Source organism: Arctopsyche grandis, chromosome 1 (genome assembly GCF_051622035.1).
Source record: "Arctopsyche grandis isolate Sample6627 chromosome 1, ASM5162203v2, whole genome shotgun sequence".
Taxonomy (NCBI): domain Eukaryota; kingdom Metazoa; phylum Arthropoda; class Insecta; order Trichoptera; family Hydropsychidae; genus Arctopsyche; species Arctopsyche grandis.
The window spans coordinates 4,776,820-4,804,085 of NC_135355.1; the positions used below are offsets into that span (position 1 = coordinate 4,776,820).

Below are 27,266 nucleotides of genomic sequence, written 5' to 3' on the forward strand. Positions count from 1 at the left end.
TATATAATTGATAACCACTTTACACAAACGAACACACAATATCGTACTTTAAAATGAGTACAATATAAATTTGGCAACAGTCAAAATAATGCCATTGAATATTATATACATACATAAATGACTACAATTCTGATTCAAACAACCTGTACAAACACACAATAGAAAGGGCTGTAACTTATTTCGACTAATAATTTTGACTCCAACTACATACATTCGATTGGCTGCACGATGCTTTGATTAAATTTAGAAATTTACCATAAAATATTTATAGAAATATTGTTTTATAGAATCTATTCCAAAAGTATTCAAAATTTAGCCTTGAGCACTATATAATATCATATATAATTCCTATTATTCTTGCTCATACTAAAACTTTCATGATTTAAACAAATCAAGTACCTGGGACATCTTCTGATGGAAAATCTCTCCGATGACCGTGACATCAAAAGTGTAAGATCAAATATGCTAGCAAGACGGTTATATCAGTCCAGGTACTTAGACAGTTATTTATGTCCTTTTGTACTAGCCTCTATACTGTTGAATTATGGACGAAATACAAGCAGGAGACTATGGTACAAGACAACCAATGCTATCGGGTTACCAAGGGGTTGCAGATGTTTGTAGAAGGGTACGTACCTCACTTTGGGGGCATTCTCAGCACGAGAGCAGCCTCTCTACGTCGTCGTGTATTTGTATCGTCAAATTGTTTTCATGCTGACGCGTTTTCTTATTTTTGGTCATCTTTGTATGTTTGATGGATGGAGCTACTTCACCAACCGCCATAAATTGACTTCCAATTTAATAATAATTAATCATTATTATTATTACTATTTATTTAATATTATTATAATATGTATATATATTATTTTATCATAATTAGATTATGTTTATTTATTTTATCATTCATTTGTATTATCTATATATTGTAATATTATATTTATATTGACGAAGGGGATCATACTACATATTCCCCTATTGTTCTCTATTGAATAAAAAAGTTATTATTATTATCATTATTAAACGCATCACCTACAATTCACGTAGTAGGGTTTCTGACCCGAGTCGACCCGGGACAGACATTCCCGGGAATTCATGAAATTTTTGTTGTCCCGTGTCCCGGGAATTTTTATCTCGAATCCCGGGAATTGGATTTAAAAAAATCTTAAAGACATACAACATTTTCATGAGTACACGAAGGGAAATAATAAATCAAATACACAAAGAATCGTAAAATATTCTAAGAAAGGAGAAGCCTAAAACTGATTCTTTTACAACACATTTTAAATAATTCTGATTTTATACCGAACAAAACATTCTTATAATGTTGTAATAAAAGCGAATGTATATCCTACGGTGAAACTATTATGAAGCGAGTATTATCCTTTTTGTATCGACGATTCCACAATGGAAGAAATTGTGTGTTTGACGATGAATGTTTTCGTCCCTTCAACTTCGACCGAAACTGAAAGAATTTTTTCCATTGCTGGAAATTTTTGTACCAAATCTAGAATCAGACTTTCAGATTCTCATTTAAATATTTTAGTATTCTTAAGAAGCTACTTTTATAATTACATTTTTTCGAGTTAATAGATATGTATATATATTATGTATTGTTTTGTAAATCAATATTTTTTTATTAATAAAAAATATGTTAAATTGAAAAAAAAAGTTTGTTACATGTGTCCCGGGATCCCGGGAATCCCGGGAACGAGCCCGGGTTCCGTCCCGTATCTCAGGAATTGAAAAAGTCCGGGAAATCAGAAACCCTAGTACGTAGTGCTTGAAATCGTAATCAAATTTTGTTTATAATTTGTTCTTAATATGTTGATGAATTCCCATCAACAAGTCAGTTTGACTTTATTTATAAGTCGTTAAAAAAATAGGAACAAGGAAATCTTATTAAAATTATATGAAAACTTTCGCTATGAAAATTAATAGTATTACAAAACCGTTTTAGCATAACGCTCATTTAAATATTCACAGATAAACTTTACATGCATTATCAACACGTTTCCTCGTTCAACTGGATTTTTATACGATAAATATTATTTTTAGTGTACAAATTGTGAGCACATATGAAATTCAATTTCAAAATTACAATTTTAAACCTTTGAGGATATCCGCGAACAGTTTAACAAACCAGCATTTAAACATTACAAGTCAATTGTGAAAAGAGAAAGCAAAGTGGGCCTATATAAGTGACCCAAATCAATGAATGTTTACTTATTCCAAATAAAAACATCGAAGACAACTAAATGTAAGTATCAAATAGTATACGTATAGACATAAATAACATATTTATTGTATAATATATTTATTTTTTTCAAAATAAATTTACAGATATCTATAAAGATGAGACGTGGTTTCGGCCTTCACCTTTTGCTAATTGTAATTGTACAAGTTTTTCTCACACAATACGCCGATGCGGCGCCATTAGATGATAAATCTGCGGAGATGTCTTCGGAAGCTGAAAGTGAAGGGAGAACATTTGCAGCATGGGTCGATTTTTTAAAAGTACCACCACGATTCTTCAGTAATTTCGCTCATCAAATAGCCTATATGTTCGATCCTTCGTTCCCATTCTACACACCTGGAACAGTGGGATACTTTCAATATCCGGTCAACTTTGGAAACCAACCCCTCGTGGCCGGAAGTAATTTTGGATACCAAGAGACGTATCAAATCGCAACGAATACTCCCAATGTTGTTGGAAACAAACCATAAATATGATACCTACATATGTATGTACTTATATTCAGTCAAAAGTCTTAAAAAACTTGATATTAATGTATTGTAATTTAAATTATTTATTTTTATGCCTTTGCTAAGTGTTTTATCCTATTTATTTTCATGTTGAGTAAATAAATATTTATTTATTATTTAAAATTTGTATTTTTTGTTTTGCGTACGACATCTGTAGACACTTATGGGAAGGTGCTTAAGAAGTAAAATTTATACAAATGGCAAATTGAAGAAAATCATATTTGATTGTATAGATTGAGCTGTACGTAATAAGGCAAAATGACGAAGAAAAATATGTAATGTTTAGAACTATTTCAATATTAAATATAAATCGAGATAATGATAATGGTATAACATTATGAAATTTTTAAAAACATAATTCTTTATTTTATTTCAATAAATCGACGAGTGTGGTATACAGATTAAGAATAATTAATTATATATACCCATACATATGTATGTGTACTTACATTAAACACGACAAATGTGGTCAAACATTGCACAGAAGTGGTCAAACATTGTATAAAAATCGATTGAACATTCAACATCGATCCATAGAGAAATTGGCAGCATTTAAAAAAATTGTGAAATTCAAGATGTTGAAAAATTGGAAATTTGGCGAGAAAATAGGTAAAGGTTGCCAATTGGTTGGAACCGTTTCAATGAAAATCAGATAAATTGGCACACTCTGATTGAAAACGATTGACCTGGAGCCACATATACAAGGTCTGGCCGGCAGCATCGGTGGGATTGAACCCGTGACCACTTTGTTCAAAAGCATTATTTTATTTTATTTTGTACAGGTAAAAATCCATTTCAGTACAGCATGTAATATAAATTATAATAATAAAAGAAAACAGTTTACATATGTAGAAAAAATAAATGAAAACAATAGTATGCCGTTAATCATATGAAATATGTGACAAAAAACATAGGAATGAAAAAATAGTAAAAAACAATATTAACCTTTGAAGGACGGAGCGTCGAGATCAAACGAGTGTCCCAAACCGGGGTCGAGTAAGACCCCAGTATTTTTTAATTAAAATACAGCTCTTCTCAATAGAAATGGGTTCAATATACATATATCTTAACAATCATTTTATACATCAACATGAAATGTTTTAGTCTTATAGCATGTTTTTGACTATTTTTGTATTGAAAAATAGCGACAAGCATCAACACGCAAATGCACATAGGTAAGGCCAACAGGCGACTGCATGACTCAATAGGCACGCGCCAAAAGCGACGAAAACAATAGCTTACGAAAATATAGCTGTCTCTTTCTCTCGCATTGATTCATCGATCATGCAAGCAAACAGTCAAAAACATTACAAAAACTTATCGCTACCGCCTTTAAATCGTACTTTGGAACGTAGAAATGTATAAATGTATTTTTTTACAATGTACCTCTTTTTTAAATCGTAAAAAATCTATTAAAATAAATTTCTTGTCGTTCATTCTAGGAATACAAGAAATATAGGGTATATAGCTTTGAAAACCACATAGTTATTACGAAAAACGTAAAAATTGGGACACTTGCATACCCCAATTCGGTGAGGGAGGGTTAAAAAAAACAATATTTTGGATAGATCTACTAAATTGACCAAAAGTCACACTAAATATGTCGATGTCCATGTGATCAGCTATATATGTAGTTTAAATTAGGGATTGCAAAAATATCGGAATTTTGGATACCGGTATTATCGAAATTAAAAAGATACCGGTATTACCGGTACTTTCATTTTTTTTTGATTAATTAATTTTTAATAAAAAAAATATTACTTCCGATATCTCGAGCGCCGCTTGCATGTTTCAACATGTTTATTGAAGAATACCCCAAATCCAAACATTCAAAAACAAACATATTCGGGTACAAAACTTGTTAAGTAGGTACGTCCCAGGTATAAAGGATTATAATTTTTCGTAGAAACTACTGAATCAACCATCAGCTGGGGTATTAGTTGTTGTTGAAAGACAAATTATAATTTATTTTCCATTCACTAATTAGAAAAATAGTCCCTGTCGTGTCAATATTGTATATGTATATATGATACTGAAAAATGTACCAAATAATACATATATTTTATCACATTTTCAATGTTTGTATATAATAAAAAAATCCGCACTTTATTGTAAACATTTTCTTATTTAAATTAAAATTGAAAAGGGTTGCAAACTTGAGACGCATTGTAAGGAGGCTGCGATACTGAAAATGTTACGTTTAGCGATATTTATTTTATTTTATTTTTATTTTTTTATTTAATTTACACCAAGAAGGCCTAACAGGTAAACCCAATGCACCTTCCTGGCCAAAGACAATTATATAAACATATATGTACACCATCCATATATACACAAATTCTTACACGTATACACAAATACACATACATACATTCATAAATATAAAAATACACATATATTCATATACATACATACACACCTACACACATATATATATATATATATATATATATATATATATATATATATATATATATATATATATATATATATATATATATATATATATATATATATACACTCACATATACAAACATACACACATACATATACATATACACATACACATACATTACATACATCCATAAACATACAAACATTATACATGCATATACACATAAACACATAAATACACATAAATAAGGATAAATTACTCATATATATATAAATAAAAAATAGCATACATATATAAATAAAGATAAAACCAACATACATACACATTATGCTAAATAATAAAATTACAAAATGAAAACAACATGTGTAAATATGTATGTAGCTAGAAGTCATTTAAAATATGCTGCCTGACAGAACTGTATGATGAAGTAAAAACATCAAGGCTCCCAGAAAGCAGGTTAAATAGTCGAATGGCTCTTGAAAGGGGTGAGTCATCAAGCACATTAGTTCTGGCCCGAATAGGCAGGAATAAAGTTCTGGAGCGAGATTCTCTCAATTTCTCAGGTACTCTAAGTTTAAGATTACACAGAACTTCAGGAAGATGACATTCACCCCTTAGAAATTTTAGAAAAAGCTTACCAAGATGATTGTTTCTACGTGAAGCTAAGGAGTCAAAGCCCAAGGAGCCCATGACAAACTTACTGGGAAATAAGTAGGGATAGCGCCCAAACTCTCTCATGTATAGATAGCGAAGAAATTTTCTTTGCACCCTCTCTAACATTAGCGTGTACCTTAAATGATTAGGACTCCATATGGCCGAACCAGATTCAAGCAAACTGCGCACCAATGTAGTATACAGTAAACGCGTCACTCTGGTGCTATTAAAAGCGCGTGAGTTTCTGATGACGAAGCCTAAAGTTTTTGTAGCCCTATTGCACACATCTTGGATATGAGAATTAAAATTCCAGATATTTGAAAAAGTAATTCCCAAATCCTTGATATGTGTGTGACGGGCAAGAATAGAGCCATCAATATTGTAACCAAATTCAATTGATGATCGAGATCTGGAAAAAGAGACAATGTGACACTTGTCAACGCTTATCGGAAGATAATTTGAGTGTGACCAAATAACGAGTGAATCTAAATCGCTCTGTAGCAGTAGAGCATCGGAAGAAGATTCAACGCACCTAAAAAGTTTTAGATCATCTGCATATAATAAGAAGTTGCAATTGTGGAATATTTCCCTAATATCATTAACAAATAAAATGAATAGTAAGGGGCCGAGATTAGAACCCTGTGGAACACCAGAGCAGGTTGGGTATTCAACAGAAGAATAAATTCCATATTTTACAAACTGACGTCGATCCTTAAGATAATTTGTGAATAACTGAGAGAGACCATATGAGAAACCATAACCAATTAGTTTATTGATAAGGATGGAGTGATTTACTTTGTCGAAAGCCTTTTCGAAATCCGTGTAAACAGTATCTGTTTGAATATTAGCATCCAAGGAACCTGTTACAAAACCAGAAAATGATAACAAATTTGTGGTCGTTGAACGTTGTGGACGAAATCCATGTTGCTGATCAATAATCATACTCTGGCAATGATTGAAAATATACCTATGAAGTATAATTTCAAAAAGTTTTGCAGAAGAGGATATTATAGCAACCGGGCGATAGTTTCTAATGGAATACTTATCACCTTTTTTATGGATCGGAGTTACTTTCGAACACTTCCATGATATAGGAAAAACTGAAGTCTTCAGCATTAGATTAAAAATAAAAATCAATGGAGACGAGAGTCCAGGCTCACTACCCTTTAAAATGAAATCTGGAATGAAATCTGGTCCAAAAGATTTAATATTTTTAATTTTACCAAAACCGTAGCGCAAATCAGATAAATGGAACTTGTCAACAGACAATAATGGAAACATGGAAAACATATGTATCGGAAAACAGTAAAAATAAAGTAATAAAAACAATTTAACAGACAATGATACATATGAAAAATATATACGCATTATAAAAATTTACGCATAGGTCGTTTTCATAGTTTTTAGCCATGGAGATATCGTTTTCTACAAATAAAATGTATAAATTTGAAAAAAATGATTTTTTAATACCGGTCTTACCGAAGGCTTATTTTTGGTCAAATACCGGTATCGGTACTTTCGGTATTGCAAGCCCCAGTTAAAATGCTAGCCACTAGTGTATGTATGTAACCACTAGTTATTATATGTTAATCACTAGTTATCTTGTATATATGTACATTTGTGAGTATTTAACGTTTTTTCATTTAGATATGGACTTGAAAATTTTTAACAAAGAAAGTAGATATTCTTTCAATATTGCATCACAATTTATTTAATTAAAAAATTGATTTCACTCCGTTGAAATTCTGAATTTAGCGGTATATTGTATGTATTTAAGTGAATCTCAAAATCGAGAATTTAAAATTGCATACCATTTTTAAGTTAGAATTATTTCTATAATATAAATTTATGTAGAATAAATCATAGTCTTTTTTCAATTTTTTTTTTAATTATAATATTAATTAAACTACCTATATATTTTTACTTTATCTATGTACGTAGTAACAATACATGAAGTTATGTGATCATGCGAAAATGCGAACTTGAGATTTTGACTGATTCGAACTCGGAATCGATCACTGATTACGTTATTGGTAACTGAAGTTCTTATGGACAAGACGTGAATTTTTAAGTTGACCGGAAATTGTACCTCCCCTTATATGTAGGTGTACCCCTTTTTTTAAGTTTTTGAATTCAATTATCTCCCAAACCGCTAACTGAATCGAACTTCAATTTTTTCACATGTAATATAAATTATAAATTTTATAACCTAATATTTTTATCTGAACCGGAAGTAGTACTTTTACTGTAGAGAATCGAGGTTTTGTATATTTTTCTCAGAAACCTTTTAGTTAATTGAACTGAAAATTCATATCTATCAGTTTAAGCTTAATACAAAGTTATGTATAAAATTTGGTAAGCATCCGTCAACCGTTTATTCTTGTTTTATATCACGAGAGTATGCATGCATCTACATGCATTCAATTTTTAACTCGAAAATTATATTAAAATATCAATAGATATATGTAATTTCAAAACCACACTATACATATATGTTTAATGAAGTGCATATGTATTGCGCAAAGTTGTCTGAATTAATTTTTAAGTGAAATATTTTTTTTTTTACTAGAAATGTCTTAAGGATTTTATTGAAAATATCTTGATCGAATGCTACGTTAATGCTAACTACTGAAAGGTCCCAGATTCAAGCTCTGGTTTGACTTCAATTAAAAAAAATGTTTCTGCAGTGCTGCTGGTCAGATTTGGATGTGTGTGACTCCAACTCGGTCGGTTTCAATCATAGAAGTATGATATTGACATAGACGAAAGGTGCACCAAATACGTTCTAAAATGGTACCCGAGAGAATTTTAAAGAATAAAGGGAAGATCGCAAGGAAGTTGGGTAGACGAAATCAGGAAAATGTGTGGGGTCAGATGGATGAAAGTTGCGCAAAACAGATAGTTATGTAGAGTTGCTAATATACAAATATAAGTATGTGCATACATATGTATGTACATATATAAAAATAAAACATACATAATATTGTAAATTTATATACATATGTATTGTAGAAATTTGTTGTAACCGTGAAAAACAACACTTGAATTTCGAACATCCTATTTGGTAAATATGTGTTGTGCATTATTTGACAGTTAAGGATATCCGCGATCGTATTGACATGGGTTTCAGCATTGCAAGAAAAAAGTTACGAAAAGAGAAAGCATGTCTTTTAGACATACATATATAATATATAAACGGATCATATTTACAGTAAACCTTTATTAGAAAATTAAACGTCACACACAACTGTGAGTTCGAGCCTTCTGAATATAAACTATTAGTTTCATATCGAATTTTTTGATTAACGATTTTCGACATAAATTGACTGATCAAGATGAAGTTTAACGCCATTTTACTTTTGCTGATTGTAATTGTACAAATTTTTCTCCCAAAATACATCGATGCAGTACCTGTTGAAGATTCAGTATCGAGGATACATTCAGAAGATGAAAATGAAGGAAGAAAATTCGGTGGAAATTTATCCCAAAATCCACTTCGCACTATCAGCAGATTCATTCATCAAATTGGATACTTTTTAGACCCCGGATTTCCGTTCTACACACCAGGAGCAGTAGGAAACTTCGAATATCCGGTCAATCCTGAAAATCAACCCCTTACGAGCGGAAGTCATAACGGAGATCATGATGCACATCACGACGCATATCATAGTCATCCATTTTCTCCATCTCATCATCATACTGCACATTAGTCATGATTATACTTGTGATAGATTTAAAATTAATGTATTATATTATAATAATTTATTGTTTACTTTTTTATGTGTGTGTATGTGAACGAATAAATAGTTATTTAATATTTAAATAAATAAATACCATGTTTTAAGACATCTATATATACCAATTGAAAAGTTTTCGGCGGAAGAACTCTACAAATAGAATGCAAAAGAAAAAAATTTTAAGCACCTCAAAAGATTGAACATTTTCAAGCGTGGACTGTAATTATAGGACATAAGAAATATTTTAGATTTGAATTATTTAAATGAAATACGCGCTGTGTTTATTATTAATGTGATATTTCCACTTTAAAATATATATTGTCGCATTTAGAAAAATAGTTTTGCTCCCTAGAACGAATCATTTGCGTATTAGAATAAAACATATTGTGCATTAAATAAATATATTGATGCTAAATAAAAAATGTATCGTTGAACAATATTTTATTTGTAGTATGAAATTAAAAAAAAATTCATTTAACAATAAAAAATTGCGCAGTTGAAAAACATGAAAGTGAATATGTATGTACATATATGATGCACATGAAGGATGCGTTAATGCGCATTTCATTCATTTTAGGTTGCTTTATATTTCTCTGTTGTAAAAATAACTTATTCTTTAATATTTAAATGCTGACCTAACGAAATAAAATGGCTTTGTCTTGTTCTTTTTGTTTGTAATCTTGTTTTTATTTTTCATTTATTTATTAAAGGGCTTTTAGTCTTATTTCTTGTTTTATTTTTTAAGTGTACAAATATTATATTATGGAAACATATTTTTATATGCTCTTTTGTTTTAAAAATTTACAATAATTTTTTTCCATTGCCGTTTTTTCTTTAATGTATTATAAAATATTTTATTAAAATTGCACATTTATATTTTTAAATGATATAAAATATTTTTTAATTCACACAAAGTTCATGAAATGCTTTCGATAAATGTGCATTTAAATTGTCCCCATATTTGTTATATTATACATTTAATATGTACATATGTACCACAAAGCTCTCATAATTTTTTTTAAATGATTTTTTTGATAATATTGATACAAATTGTTAAAATTTATGTAGGTTTCATATATTTTTTTCAATCTCTCTTAAGAAGTTATTTTTGGATAATAAAAAATAATAAACTCTTTTGGAAAATAGTTGGTGATTCACATTTGTCAAAGAATTTTGATTAATATTGACATAATAATGTATGTACGTATATTGAAGTATTTCCACTCGATCTTTCAATAAGTGAAGACAACTACCAGAGAGGCCGCTTTCATGGATAATTAATTCACAATAAAAAAATATTTGTCAAAAAGTAAACGGCATCGTTTGAAATCAAGTATGCCATTTTAAAAAGCAGAACAGGACAAACCGGTACAAAATTTGGAAACTACCAGTCAATATAACATTGGGTTGTCGCAATGTCGTGGAAGGTGCTCATCGTTGTAAGTCTATTATCAATTAGAACAGGCCTAATTACCGTACATTTACAAACTAAATTACTAGACATGTTTGAAATATGCAAAAATTTCATTCACACTTCAATTCAATCAGTGGTGATGATCATTTTCCTCATTAATTCTAGATTTTCTTCTACACAGAAGCGACGCCAATAACTTATAATCTTCGCAACGCCAGAGCTGGTTTGAATGACAATGTAGAACTTCCAACGAATTTATTCGACGATTACGTACCGAAAAATCCGAATAGCATCCTATCGACCAAAGTTACAGACAACATCCCTGCATATGTCCAGAATAACCCCGTGAAAAATCCAGAAAATCTAGCCGTCAATTTTGCACAGGAAAGACCTGTCAAAAACCAAAACACCATACAATTGAATGGGCAAGACTTTGAAGTAATAGATGTTATTTCACTGGATGATTACCCAGCCAACACTCAACAACGATATCCAACACAGAACAATAAGCCTATAGACATTCAGATACAACAATTTCCAGGTACAAAAGCTATTTTATTAAATGTATCCAATACTAAACTAATACTGTTTTACATGATTTGATAATTTCAGGATCGAACAATCGTCCTTCAAATGATTTCCAAGTACAAAGTGAGCCTTTTGAAAACGCCATAGTAATAAATCAAAGACCTGCTAATAGTAATAACGGATTTCATCAAACACGTCCTCAAAATTTCAATGGCCAAATTGTCGCCCAATTCAATGAAAATCCAGGCCAAATCACAGGTCACATTCAATTTCCCCAAAATAATTATGGAACAAATAATTTCGTAGGAGGACCTTCACATTCGGGTCCTCAGTATTACGGTCAACCACAACAGGGAAATCAAAATATCAATCATCTAATCAGAAATGGAATTAATACCTTGGCCTCATTAGGAAACGCTTTCTTCGGATAGTAAATGTAATAATAGCCGATGTAAGTAATTAAAAAAAAGTAATAAATTTCAATTGAAACAAATTATTTATTTCATTTATTGCCTTATTTTTTTTTTGTATAGATTTCATAGTACAATTCAATACTGATATCATAACCTTTTTCGACGCCAAGTCAGCACGTGGACGTATCGTTTAATAAATAATAGAATTTACACGTAAACATACTGGATGATGATGTAAAGCACAAACACTATAGTACATTTAGTTTACATACTGCTTAAAATATCACATACATTCGTATACGTATCACTGCGCTTATGAGATTATTTATAGGATTTCGCTTGTCGTCAATATTTATTGCTAGTAATTTCGTCCTTGTGGTTCGGGATGAGCTGCATTGTAAGCAATGGAATCTTGAATTGCCTTTGGAATAGGTGGAGGTGTTGGAATGTGAGCTCCCTGTGCTCTGTATCCATTTTCGTCAGCAATGTAAGTGATTGTGTAAAGTACTCCATCTGGACCGGTGTACGAATATGAGCCTTGCATTACCTGGTGATGAAAAAAATATGATTAAATAGGCGAATTTATATAAAAAATTTCAAATAATAATATAATGAAATACTTGTGCTTCAAGTTGTGATCCTTTATTCTTCAAAAATCCGTCTTCTTGAGCTCTAATTCCGTTTCCAGTTTCGTAGCTGAAAGTTTACAGATTTCTTTAGTGTAAATTAACAATGTAATATTTAGATTTTGTTTTTGAAAAGTAATATTATTGTATTATACTTGTAACGATAAGAGCCATCTACGTTCTGTTCGTTGTTATACTTTATTATGGGAACATCTTTCAAAGAATTATATGGAGATATTCTTTGGCTGTTTACGGCCAATATTCCGAAAAGCAACACAATTGATACCTAAAGATAAAGTATAAATTAAAAATATGGAAAATTTTTTAATATAGTTACTTTCAAGCAATTTTAATAGGAAGAGATACACATGTAAATGTTATGGTATATTAAGTATATATTTTCTTTTTATTCATTTGTACGTATTTTATAAAGAAAAAGTTACGAAAATTTTGTATCCGACTTTTATTTATGATTTGATCATTTTGAAATACCAAAAATTCATTAGTTCAAAAAATTTCAAAAGTTCATTCTTAATTTTTTAAATTAAACATATATCATGTGATTATAGTTTGAATATTAAACATTTTTCTTGATGGTGCATATTTAAATAAATAAACTAATTAGTGATTCACTTCAAAATTATTATTTTTTTATTTCAAAATTGACTAATTGTAAATTTTCTGGTCATGCGATTTCATCAAGGCTTGTTTTTGGAACTTGATTTGTTAAATATTACATACATATGTATGCTCTTTATATCAAAACTAAGGCATTAAAATTATTTTTTACTATATTTAGAACAAAATCACATTTATTTATTAAAACTTTATCAACATTAAAAAGTTTTTTATTAGCAAACGCGCAAAAATTGTAAGTTTTTTTAAAAATCATTTGTGACGTTTATTTTTAAAAATCATTGATCAACTGTATTAATGCATCGATCAAAAGTATTTAAAATGTTTTAATGCTTAAGTATTTAACAAAATTTTTTATAAATTAAAAATAAAATCATTGGTAAAATTAGCTTGACATCGTTTCAATTGTTCGTATAAAAAACGTAAAATCATATTTTATAATTATTAAAATTCACATTATTAAATAATTATATTACATTTAAACTGCACCATTTATTCAGTTTAAATGTGTTTTAATAAAAAAAAACGTTGGCGTCCGCGGTGTTGATAAAAATATATTCATACAATTTTATATATCATCGGCAATAATCGAAAATCCACGAAATTACATGTTTTTTGAAATTGCGCTATAAGGGCCATTAATTTTATAGACAGAACCCTTTTCATGTATTTACATAACTATCATTTTATTACTAAAAAGGTGATATTATAATAGATGTATAAAATATATCATATAAAAAATGGTTGATAAATTTTGTCCCAAAAATAAGTTGTTTTTAATTCCTTTCTCAATATAATTGTATAAATAAATTTATTATATGCCGAAAATTAATAAATAAGCATTGAAATCTACGAAATCACTTCAAATGATAATTGTACAATGAAAAGCATTGAAAATGAAAAAAAATAAACTCACCACCTTCATGTTTAAACACTTGGAGTAAACTTTGAACAAATTTGTTTCGAATAAAACTCGATATATCCACGAGAGATGCTTCAGCGGCTGAAGACAGACGTGCAATAGACCGAGATCGTCGACGACTTTATCTTATATCGTCGTCCTAAAAATATGAGAACAACGATGAATGGTGCAGAAGTATCCTCGGATATGAATTACATTGTTATTTATAGTGAATGGACTCGGTTCGCTGAAGATGGTGTGTTGCACACCTCCGGTACCCACAGGTAAGAACCACACCTCGATAATATCCTGAACTCTGCGGATTGCGACATCAATCAAAAACCCAACGAAATGATTCGCCATTATGGAAAATGAACCTCGGCCTATCTCTCTCTCTTAAGGTCACATTTTCAATTTTTTACCAAACCAATGCAAGATGGGTGTGCCCATCTTCAATGCATCCATTGTGCAGACTGTACCAATTTCGAATCGGTATCACCTTGAACATTCTTAATGACTTCTAATAAAAATTACCACGGTCGAAATAGATTCGCACGATATGTTCAAACGTACACCATAGTTTTTCCTGTCGATATGAAAGTATCAGAGTTGCTGTTTTACAACGACTGATTTATTTCAGTGTTGTCACCATTTTCTTTAGGAGTATCATCAGTAAAATAAAACACCTTAGTTTATTGTAAACATTTTTGAGACTTTAATCGAAATTTTATATATTTTTGAATGACCTGAATGATTACACTGTTCGACAAATGACGACTTTTTTTTGGTTGAGAGACGAGATATGACTTTTCTTATACATAGATCTATGCCCAGTGAACACGAATATGTAAATTTCCTGTTAAACGAAAACAAAAAATTGTATGGCCAGAATACTATCCCAATAAACATATTTCAATAGAAAATACTCAATATAAAATAGTATTAACTGTGGGAAAAAATCCCAAGTGAAAATACATACTTTTGACTTTTAATTTGAACTGGACGACTACTTAGATAGATTTGAAAGCTGAAAAGTACTACAAAAGAAAGATAAAATACCCAACTATAGATTCCAATATTCATATTGAACAGGAAATTGACAAATTTTGAGACATCGACCGAACAACACCAAGATATAGAAAAATCGCGCGATTTAAAAAACAGATATATCTCCGTATCTTGAGCCAATCAACATTTATTATTACCAGATTCGTATTTACTGGGCATAGATATATAAGAAAAGTCATATCTCGTCTCTAAACCATTTTTCGCGTCGAACAGTGTTATTGTCAACAATAAAGCACGCGAGAGATAATATCATATGAGCAATCGATTATAAAGGAAAATATTGTAGTCCTTTTTCGAAATCGTAAGCCTTCAGTGTGATTATCTGAATTTATTTAAGATCATATATTGTATACCAACAGTCATAAATCTTTGCAAGACTTAAGATTTTTTACTGCAGGTCTTTCGTTGCGAATCTATCTGATTTTCATTGAAACGGTTCCAACAAATTGGCAACCTTACCCATTTTCTTGTGAATCTCAAGCTTACAGCAATCTCAAATTTCGCTCAATTGTATAAAATGCTGCAAATTTACACATTTAACCATATATGTCTCTGTGGATGTCAATTGATATGTATTTACTTTGTATAATACTAATATGAAATACTTGTTTCAAATGTACAATGTTTCTGGCCAGGAAGGCGCATTGGGTTTACCTGTTAGGCCTTCCTGGTGTATATGTATGTTATATAGGTATACATATATGTGTAAAAATAAATAATAATATGTTCATTCATAGTCATACAGATATATCGTTTGCTAAGGTAATTTACTGGACTTCATATTAATTTTTTGTACATCTTTGATGCAATACAAAATACTGTCTGTGAGTCACCAAGTCAATTAATTATTATCATTACAAAGAATCATTCTTTATCTATTAAATTATATAAGTATTGTTAATTTGCATAAGATAATCTGGGATTTATGGCGTTTTAAAAAGAGACATTTTTTCGTGTAGCGGCTACTGCTAATACGTAATTATTATATAGGTTTTGTCAAAAGAAAAATTGTGTGGGAAAATGATGTCGTCTAATGTTGTAGTAGCTCCAAATTACGTAACTTTGAAATGCATAGATATTTTGTGATTCTATTATAATTTAAAAATTCCAACAAAGCTTAAGTTCAGAGAGACTACCCTTCGTTCGTGTTACCTTTAGCATTACTTGCTATGAAATCGGCATTTTCGAAATGAAACGTGTGTGGGTTTAATTATTCAACTGTCTAACATTTTCTCTACATATAATTGCATGGTTAATTTGCCTGACACCGTTAAGCCAATATATGTATGTAGTATAAATCGATATACGAACTCCTTGTCCGTATTATATGTAAGTACCTAATATACACACGTACATAGGTGTGAATTCTTAATATAAATGTTAATTATACTAATCAACTGATGATCACAAACAGGCGGAACAAATAATAGGGAGATTAGTTTTAAACCAATTTGAGATATATCAATGCCTTGGTTGAGATAATAGCAGTAGCAGCAGTGAGTATTAGGTTTTATAGTTCTGTTTCCAGAGAATAAAAATCAGAAAATATGTTAAATAGTTATTTAAATCCAGTACTGATCTGTGCACATTGATTTTAGATGCGACGCAGATCAAGACAGGGGAAACGAAGTTAAAAAAATAAATAAAGATCGGCCTAATTTATATAACACGAGCAGGAAACCTTTAGAAATGTATCAACATTGGCTTAAAAATCTTTATCGTAAATTTAGAATATATCTTTAAGATGCTAAAAAAATCCTCTCCGTAGATCAAAATGGTATAAATTTGACTCAGGATAGTCTGGAAAAACGTATATATAATAGATATGTATAGGCTCAATGTGAGGCTTCAAATGTATTCGATTCCAGTAAAATAAAATTATGATAGTAATTAAAGATAGATTCTCCTAATTCGAAATTTTTTGAAAGGTCAAATAAGGTTTGAATTAAGGAATGAAACAATATGTATCCATATTTAATGTACTCTAAATAATAACGGCAAATTTTATCATGTAATTTTATATAATAGTACAGGAAATGCTTTTGAATTGAACTTATGTAAGTTAAATGGTAACTATTATTTTATTATTATAATATCAGTAATTTATGAATTAGTACATGTAAAGATAATATTGTAATAATAGTAAAGATGATATACTCGTGCGATATTAATTTGTACAATTACAACTCTATATCTTATTCATTTTAATCGATCCGTCACTTGACCCAGGTTCACTTTAATTACAAACGCTTAAGCGAATATGAGTTCAAATTTATTTATCATTTTAATTATTAATATATATATACATATATATATATATATGAATTGTATGGAACGATATGATTTTATTGACGGCTAAAACTTTCACCATCTTTCAGTTTCAGGATGTTCAAATGTCAATAATCATGCTAAAATTGTTCTCATATTGATTCCAGATTATTACCAATATTTAAATACATACATATATATACCTATCGAAGTACAAAGGGCAAATATCTCTTCGTTTTGTTCAACATTTTGCTGTATTATTGACTGGTTAAGGTCAGACGATACGGTGAATTGGCGTTTATTACCATATTGTCGATTATGGATCGTTTTGTTCCGATACCTATGCATTTTTCACAATCAGACCGATCGCATTTCGAAACATCAAATCGATCTTCCTATACACAAAACGGGTACAATTAGTGGGTAATTCATTAAAGAAAGTTTGTCACAACCCATAATGATTTACGTTGCGAAAATAAATAAAAATTCCGAATATATAAAGGCTCTAATGTCAAAGATTGCACATTAAATGTTTATGAGCTTCTGTAAAAACATCAAAATGAATTTAGTAAGTATTTCCATAGAAATCTCAATTAAATATTGTACATCCATACTAAAATAGCTTTGTTTATTGCAGATTTGTGTATATGTATTTGCATTATTTGCAATTGTGCATTGTGGTGAGTACGGATTGCCGCCTAAAAATGCGCACAATACCAATTTCCTTCCTGGAATTAGGCAACCGGAGAGGCCAAGTAGACCAATCATAGTTCCCGAATTGGAAGATCAAACACTGAAAATATCCCAAGGATATGAAATCAATATTCACAACGAAATTCCACCCTTTGAGTTCCCCGAACAACCTTTACCGGGTAAACCAATCATACAGCTAGAAAGCGAGCCTGCTGATATTTTAGACATCCGTAAAGTCTCTTCTGGTGACTTTGGACTTCCAGTTATTGGTGGTTTAAATATCAAAAATGCTGTGCCTGTATCCGGTGCTTTCAATATTGATATCCACCACGTTGAAAACGGAGTGATGACCGTAAAACATGTGCCTGTATCCTTTGAAAATGGAATCTTACATCAAACTGGTGCTTTTGGATCAGGAAACTCCCAAGCTTACACGATTGAATTAAATACAAACAGTGCTGATTCTCACCACGACGCAAAGTCTGAAAATAGTATAGAAAATTCGCAAGCTTTTGAAATCAACATCCATCATGATGATGGTGCTGGAAGTGATGTAGAGCACGTGCCTGTATCTCACCCATCACAAGCATTCTCTATAAATCAACATCACGATGATACCCTATTAATTTCTCACGATATTGTGCCTGAATCTCATCCATCTCAAGCTTTTTCTATTGATGAACATCATGATGACACCGTAGCTAACTCTCAAGCTTTTGATATCAACTTGCACCATGATGATAGTGCCGAAAACAATGGAGGACAGGGAACATTCTTTACTGACGAGCATCACGATGGAACCTTAGGAACCTCCCCCGCATTTGATATCAACATCCATCATCCTGATATTGTGCCTGTATCTCATCCATCTCAAGCTTTTTCTATTGATGAACATCACGATGACACCGTAGCTAACTCTCAAGCTTTCGATATTAACTTGCATCATGATGATAGTAGCGAGAACAATGGAGGTCACGGAACTGTATCTGATCTATCGCAAGCATTTTCAATTGATGAGCATAACGATGGTACCGCAGGAATCTCCCACGCGTTTGATATCAACATCCATCACCCCGATATTGTGCCTGTATCTAATCCATCCCAAGCTTTCTCCACTCTTGAACATCACGATGATACCGTAGCAAACTCTCAAGCTTTCGATATCAACTTGCATCATGATGATAGTGCTGAAAACAATGGAGGGCATGGAGCATTTTCTATTGACGAGCATCACGATGATAACCTAGGAACCTCCCACGCATTTGATATCAACATCCATCATCCCGATATTGTGCCTGTATCTCATCCATCTCAAGCTTTTTCTATTGATGAACATCACGATGACACCGTAGCTAACTCTCAAGCTTTCGATATTAACTTGCATCATGATGATAGTAGCGAGAACAATGGAGGTCACGGAACTGTATCTGACCTATCGCAAGCATTTTCAATTGATGAGCATAACGATGGTACCGCAGGAATCTCCCACGCGTTTGATATCAACATCCATCATCCCGATATTGTGCCTGTATCTAATCCATCCCAAGCTTTCTCCACTCTTGAACATCACGATGACACCGTAGCAAACTCTCAAGCTTTCGATATCAACTTGCACCATGATGATAGTGCTGAAAAAAATGGAGGGAATGGAGCATTCTCTATTGACGAGCATCACGATGGTAACTTTGGAACCTCCCACGCGTTTGATATCAACATCCATCATCCCGATATTGTGCCCGTATCCCATCCATCTCAAGCTTTCTCTATTGATGAACATCACGATGATACTGTAGCCAATTCGCAAGCTTTCGACATCAACTTGCACCACGATGATAGTGCTGGATTACACGAAGATCACGTACCTGCATCTCATCCATCTCAAGCTTTCTCTATAAATGAACATCACGATGATACCCTAGTCAACTCCCATGCTTTTGATATCAACATCCATCATCCCGATATTGTGCCTGTATCTAATCCATCCCAAGCTTTCTCCACTCTTGAACATCACGATGACACCGTAGCAAACTCTCAAGCTTTCGATATCAACTTGCACCATGATGATAGTGCTGAAAAAAATGGAGGGAATGGAGCATTCTCTATTGACGAGCATCACGATGGTAACTTTGGAACCTCCCACGCGTTTGATATCAACATCCATCATCCCGATATTGTGCCCGTATCCCATCCATCTCAAGCTTTCTCTATTGATGAACATCACGATGATACTGTAGCCAATTCGCAAGCTTTCGATATCAACTTGCACCACGATGATAGTGCTGGATTACACGAAGAGCACGTACCTGCATCTCATCCATCTCAAGCTTTCTCTATAAATGAACATCACGATGATACCCTAGTCAACTCCCATGCGTTTGATATCAACATCCATCATCCCGATATTGTGCCTGTATCTAATCCATCCCAAGCTTTCTCTACTCTTGAACATCACGATGACACCGTAGCAAACTCTCAAGCTTTCGATATCAACTTGCACCATGATGATAGTGCTGAAAACAATGGAGGGAATGGAGCATTCTCTATTGACGAGCATCACGATGGTAACTTAGAAACCTCCCATGCTTTTGATATCAACATCCATCATCCCGATATTGTGCCTGTATCTCATCCATCCCAAGCATTTTCTTTCAATGAACATCACGATGATGCTATTTCAAACTCCCATGCTTTCGATATCAATATTCATCATGCCGATTCAGGAGACTCTCATCACGATTCTGAAGTCCAAGTAGAAGATTTGGGTGTCATTTCCCATGACGCATTCCTCGGTGGCAAGAAAAACTCCCAAGAATATTCTATTGATATCCACGAAGGACATACTGGACATGCTGATGCTGGTGTCCATCAAGATAACTCTCACGTTTACAACACAGATATTCCCAATGAGGGAGGCTTAGTTTCCGTTCATCAAGCTAAACCACACATATTTTCAGTCCCAGCTTTAGTATATGGATCTCCATATTCTCGCTAAAACCAAAATTTAATGATAATAATTTATTGAATTTATATAATTAATGTTATGTTTTGAGAACGATAATTGTAATATGAAGTTTTGAATCGACTTTTTATGGATTCGATTCAAAATTGAACTTAAAATGATCATCGTATTAATTACTTAATGACGGTTTTTACTCGTTTCTAAGCATATGTATGTACTTAAGCCTTGAAATTTCGGTAAAAACCCTCGCTGATTTTTGGAATTGATAATTTATTTATTGTTTGTCTTCAACAATTGTGTCTATTGTTATTGTATGCAAATTAGTTGAACCCTAGTATATATTTCAAAAACATATATGTATGTATGTTAGTTTTAATTTATCATCGTATCATTTCTGGGTACATGACGGTCAAATAAATGTATTTTTTTTATATTACATCTGTTTCATTTCGACCATAGAATAACAGTATATATGAATGTACATACATATGTATATGCTAATCGGAAAACGGAGATGTTTATTTACATTATTTGATTTAAGCAATTAACGATTATTATTATATGTATCATACTATACCTATGTATGTATGTAAGCACATATAATAAATTTCTATTTGCACTATGTATATATGTGTGCCCTATTCTTTGTTTTCCGTATTCAGGTTTCGCAATGAGTCATGGTCTAAACCAATTATAATATTAACTCTATGTAGTTGCATAATAGCACAGCTTATTATGTTCTTAAGATTGGTCTATACATATGTACATATATACATACATACATACATGAATGTACTTAAAACCAGACATCCTGAAGCGGGAATTGCCAATGCTCTTGTACTATGGTTTAATTTGTATATACATACATACATATGTACATTTTAAGCACACGTTTTATGTACATCTACACGGCGATGAAACATCTTGAAGTTTTCCCATTTTGAAGCGCAACATGTCAGTTGGTAATTTAAAATAATAATTTGTGATACGTTCGAAATATGTCAGAATGATGTTTGCTATATACCTAGATTAATAACACTGTTCGACACGAAAAATGTTACGGAGACGAGATATGACTTTTCTTATAGATCTATGCCCAGTGAACACGAATCTGGTAATAAAAAGTGTTGATTGGCTCGAGGTTCGGAGATATATGTGTTTTTTAAATCGCGCGATTTTTCTATATCTTGGTGTTGTTCGGTCTATTTCTCAAAATCTGTTAATTTCCTGTTAAAAATGAATATTGGAATCTACAGTCGGGTATTTTATCTTTCATTTGTAGTACTTTTCAGCTTTCAAATCTCTCTAAGTAGTCGTCCAGTTCAAATCAAAAGTCAAAATTACGTATTTTCACTTGGGATTTTTTCCCACTGTTAATACTATATTATATTGAGTATTTTCTATTGAAACATGTTTATTAGGATAGTGTTCTGGGCACACTATTTTTTGATTTCGTTTAAAAGGGGTAATTGGATGTGTGGTAAATTTTAAACCGGTTAATTTTCGAGCAAAAATTTCGTATTAGTAGAGAACATACTTGTGTTGCGTGCGCTGTACATATATGTAGCTTGTGAAGCGTGAAGCTGCACGAGCTATACGATGGTCGATGACTCACTATGCTCGCGATCTTTTTACCTCTTTGTGTTTATACATTCGTATTGTACTTCAGTTCCCTTCGAGAGGTCTTTCAGTTCGAAAGGTGTTGATAAAACCATAGAATTTTACGGATCGAAGTTATAGACTTAATTTTTTTAAACGTATATTTACGTAAAAATTTTTTTTTTTTTTTGTTTGAACTGTTTGAGTGTGTGATATTAAAATTGATTTTGTTTTTATTCCTATATATGTTCTGATATTTCAATATCAGAACATATATAACATAATATTTTATTTTAATATAGATATATTTTTATTTTTTCACAATTATTTATCTTTGAAATGTTCATTATCTTCGTATTTAATTTCATTTTGATTTTTGTTTTTATTTTCCATGTCTATTTTTATTTTTATTCGGGTGCTTAAAATGTACTGATACTTATTTTTACGCTATACATATTCGTATTCAATAAATATATTATTAAATTCAAATCCTTCTAATTATTTCATTACAAAATTATTTAAAAACACATTGAAAAAAGTTTGTGACCACTATATCGTTGTATACAATGTCAATGACGCACATACAGCGAACAATAATGCAGCGCACATAACACAAATTTGTGCTCTACTAATACGAAATTTTTCCTCACAGTTTTACCGGTTTAAAATTCACCACACATCCAATTAATCCTTTTAAACGAAATCAAAAAATAGTGTGCCCAGAACACTATCCCAATAAACATGTTTCAATAGAAAATACTCAATATAATATAGTATTAACAGTGGGAAAAAATCCCAAGTGAAAATACGTAATTTTGACTTTTGATTTGAACTGGACGACTACTTAGAGAGATTTGAAAGCTGAAAAGTACTACAAATGAAAGATAAAATACCCGACTGTAGATTCCAATATTCATTTTTAACAGGAAATTAACAGATTTTGAGAAATCGACCGAACAACACCAAGATATAGAAAAATCGCGCGATTTAAAAAACACATATATCTCCGAATCTCGAGCCAATCAACACTTTTTATTACCAGATTCGTGTTCACTGGGCATAGATCTATAAGAAAAGTCATATCTCGTCTCCGTAACATTTTAAAAGTCGTCATTTGTCGAACAGTGTAATTATTTATCCAAGCAAAATATCAAATTATCCGAAATATTTTGCAATGCTTAAGCTTGATATTGAGTATTAATTGTAAAGTCGATATTTTTGAAAAAAAATGCTGTACTAACTTTGAATAAACAACATTTTGATTTAAAAAAATATTTTCTTTGACTATTTTTAATAATGTTTTTTGTTTAGTTAGAAAAATGTTCTTATGAAACAAATTAAGCACGAACTATGCCTTTACTCTAATTTTAAACAATTTCACTTTTCTTCGTTTTCGCAAGATCACTCTTAACGCTTGCGAAAACGGCAAAGCGCTTAAACACACCATAGAAAGTAACCATTGATAAAACAATCAGCAACATATTGGCATTTGCTAAAACGAGCTTTTTCCCGTCTAAGAAGCTCACATTCGTGCTAAATTTTAACGCAAATTAAAGACGGCGTTGTTCGAGTGGAAGCAGACCAACAGCATCACGGTCGATTACGAAGATGATGATGATGATGAGCTGTGGAAATGACGGAAAATAACATACTCGAATACGCCACAACATGATAGTTACATCTTCACATGAGTGCGGATCCTGGATTAGAATCGGATATATAAACATCGAAGTGTGCTTGAGGAACATCAGTACTCGGATACACATCTTCCACACATCATCCCTTACCTCCAATCAACTGAAAATGTACAAATCTGTACGTTGTGTTCAAATCGGGTGATTTTTGAATATTTTAGACCATATTTGGTATTGAAAAATTAATTCTTTGTGTGTAGGTGTCGTGTGTTTTGGCGATTGTCATCGTTTTGGTGTCGGCTCAACAGCCTTTCGTTCGAAGACCGGGTTTTCTTAACAACCCTTATAATAGCCCTTTTTCACCGACTGCACCATTTTCAACCCCTTACATACCTATTGTTGATTATTCAAACGAAATCAACGTAGATGGATCTTACAGATACAAGTGAGTTTATCTTATTATGAAAAAAATATATACTTTTTTGGTTATTTAAAATAGCATTGATAATTAATTGATATAATCAAATGTGTGCGCTATAATTTATTAAATTTATCATTTTAAAGTAATTTTTAGTACAATTTTTAATATTTTAAGAACTACGTGCTAAACAATAGTTTACATAAAAATAAATTAATTAAAGTTTAAATTTTTATATACATATGATTAGGAAGAAAAAAAATTAGGAAATACCTATCTAAAAAATATTAAAACATTCAATATTGTTCAAAAATCAATATAAAGCCTCGAAATTATGTATGAATTAATTCAAAGTTTAACATAAGATCGTCCAGAACAGTTGCCAACCTTTAAACCACTAAGACCACTAAATTCACTGCCGACCACTGTATATATATATATTTTTTTGATTTTTAAATGCTTTTTATTATTACGAAATTATGTTCACAATACATCTTATATCTATTTTAATAGCTACTGATCTACTGATCATTTTCTATTTTACAATTTAATTTAATTTCGTTTGGAATCATAGTATTATATTATTCTAATGTTAATGTATAGCATAATAGGAAAAAGAGCTCAAAAACCTATATGCATATATTTGAAAAATATATATGACCTTAAAATTTTCATTTTATTTATTTGAAATGCACTCTTTGTCGCATCAACAGGGTGGGTGCAAATATCCTGGTGCAAAGCTTGAAATTTGGGCCCCTCTTAGTTTTTATATAATAATAAATCGTCATTTTTGGCTCGTGATTTGAAATCATGAGAGTATTGTAACATTCAAATTATACGAAATATTCGAAACGGTTTAAAAATTAGAAAATTTCTAGTATTTATAAAAATTAGTGCCAGTTTAATATATGTAAGAAAATAATATTGTACTTAGCGCTGCAGGTGACAAGTTTTTTTTCTAATTCTTGAAATCTCATTGCTGCCTTTACTTGTTGTTGTATTTACTTTCACTTAACCATTAGAAAAATGCTTAGAAAAGTTTTGTTTTACGAAATAGTAAATTACACATTTAAAATTAATAAATGTAAATAAATATTGATTAGATCACATTAACTTAAATAACGTGCTCGTTGTTTTTCAATAATCTAAGCTCCAAATTTACTACAATTATAAATGCTTAATTAATACAAAAAAGTCGTTAATGCTAATTTAATCATTAGAAAATATTCAAAAGTCGGCTAAATCGAAAAAGAGAACATTTTGATCGTATTTGACTAAAAAGAGTGAACAAGTATTTTGTCAAGAAGAGGACATATTTATTTATTTAAAAAAAGACCATTTGGAAACCCTAGTATTATATATGTACATGTATCATATATAATATGCTTTTTCGTATTCAAAAGAAAATTCTAAATTTTCCGTAATAATTGGTTTATCAATGAATTTAATTCATGAAATACATACATATATTAAGTATTGATAATTATCCATCCGTTCATATATGTATATAAAAATATTTCCTTTTTTTAGAAACGGATGCAAAGTTTTCCTTTAAATCTTTATCTGATTGAACCCAACATATAATATTCGCATGAAGTACCTAACATTTAAATATAATTCAAAATTTTAAAATATTTAAGTATCGAATTCTATTTATTAAATGAATTGATTCATAGTAATAAAATTGATATACGTATTATGTACTTTCACTTAATAATAGTTTTGAAACGTGTTTTAAATCGTTCAACGAATTTATAAGTTATTGCTTTTGTTTATTGACTTTTGCCAGTTTGTATTGTCATGATATTTAAGCCGTCGATTTTTCCATTGATCTTTTGGTGTTTCAAGGGCGAGATGAGCAATTTAATCGACTTTTAGGATACGTAGTACGAATGTGAGACAATAAAGGCTTCGTAGGAAATTGTTCACTACGGTCTGATTGTTCGAAAACGCCAGATAGGATGAGACGCCATTAAAAGATGCATTGTTTCGGTCGAACGAACGAAAATGATCGAAAAAAGATCCAAAACCTTGGAATCATTCCTATTTGCATCATCTTTCGCGATCGTTCACTCACGTAGATATCTACCCGTTGAGACGATCAATAAGGTTACACATACAACATTAAAAATAACCTTTATTCGCGAAAACAAATTTCGTGGATTTATCACTCCTGCCGAGTGCAATATATTGTATATTATATAGTAAATTTTTATGCGTTTTAAAAATTTGAAATATTGCAGTTTCGCAACGGCCGATGGTAAAGTGGCAGAAGAGAGTGGATATTTGAAAGACGTCACAGTCGGAAAAGATGGAGAGCCAGTTGGAATACAGGTAAGATTTATTTTTAATACAAATTTCATATATCTATATTGTAAGATGAACGCGTATAATTGTTTCATAGACTTTCATGAGTCTCCTATTAGAGAAAATCACCTTTGACGGGAACATTACCTTTTGCCAGACAAACGGAGATGCAATTTAAACTGTTTCGTGATGTTTTAAGTATTCCGTTTTATGGCTGTTCATGGAAAAGTCTCTTCTTTCCCAAGAAATGTAT

General features: G+C 31.2%; 2 protein-coding genes across 3 annotated transcripts; one reads left to right on the forward strand and one right to left on the reverse strand.

Annotated features, from left to right (window-relative positions):
• Nucleotides 1–10,935: 10,935 nt before the first annotated feature.
• On the forward strand, nt 10,936–11,977 carry LOC143916154 (uncharacterized). Its single transcript, XM_077437130.1, has 3 exons — nt 10,936–10,988; nt 11,129–11,504; nt 11,576–11,977. Exons 1-3 carry the CDS (start codon nt 10,965–10,967, stop codon nt 11,920–11,922), a joined length of 747 nt encoding a protein of 248 aa, XP_077293256.1. The 5' UTR covers nt 10,936–10,964; the 3' UTR covers nt 11,923–11,977.
• On the reverse strand, nt 11,966–14,542 carry LOC143916302 (endocuticle structural glycoprotein SgAbd-2-like). Of its 2 annotated transcripts, none has more exons than XM_077437365.1 (4): nt 14,083–14,542; nt 12,686–12,816; nt 12,525–12,600; nt 11,966–12,451 (listed from the first exon to the last, which is right to left on the reverse strand). In XM_077437365.1, exons 1-4 carry the CDS (start codon nt 14,089–14,091, stop codon nt 12,263–12,265), a joined length of 405 nt encoding a protein of 134 aa, XP_077293491.1. In that variant the 5' UTR covers nt 14,092–14,542; the 3' UTR covers nt 11,966–12,262. The 2 variants fall into 2 exon arrangements, with proteins under 2 accessions (XP_077293491.1, XP_077293577.1); XM_077437451.1 differs by having other exon boundaries at nt 14,086–14,264.
• Nucleotides 14,543–27,266: the final 12,724 nt, after the last annotated feature.

Excerpts from the sequence above, each read along its gene's own strand:
- LOC143916154 (XM_077437130.1), top strand. The coding sequence starts at position 10,965 with ATGTCGTGGAAGGTGCTCATCGTT. Across the intron at positions 10,989-11,128 it reads CGTGGAAGGTGCTCATCGTT|ATTTTCTTCTACACAGAAGC; the intron begins GTAAGTCTATTA and ends CATTAATTCTAG. Across the intron at positions 11,505-11,575 it reads TCAGATACAACAATTTCCAG|GATCGAACAATCGTCCTTCA; the intron begins GTACAAAAGCTA and ends TGATAATTTCAG.
- LOC143916302 (XM_077437365.1), bottom strand. Across the intron at positions 12,601-12,685 it reads GATGGCTCTTATCGTTACAA|CTACGAAACTGGAAACGGAA; the intron begins GTATAATACAAT and ends GTAAACTTTCAG. Across the intron at positions 12,452-12,524 it reads GATCACAACTTGAAGCACAA|GTAATGCAAGGCTCATATTC; the intron begins GTATTTCATTAT and ends TTTCATCACCAG.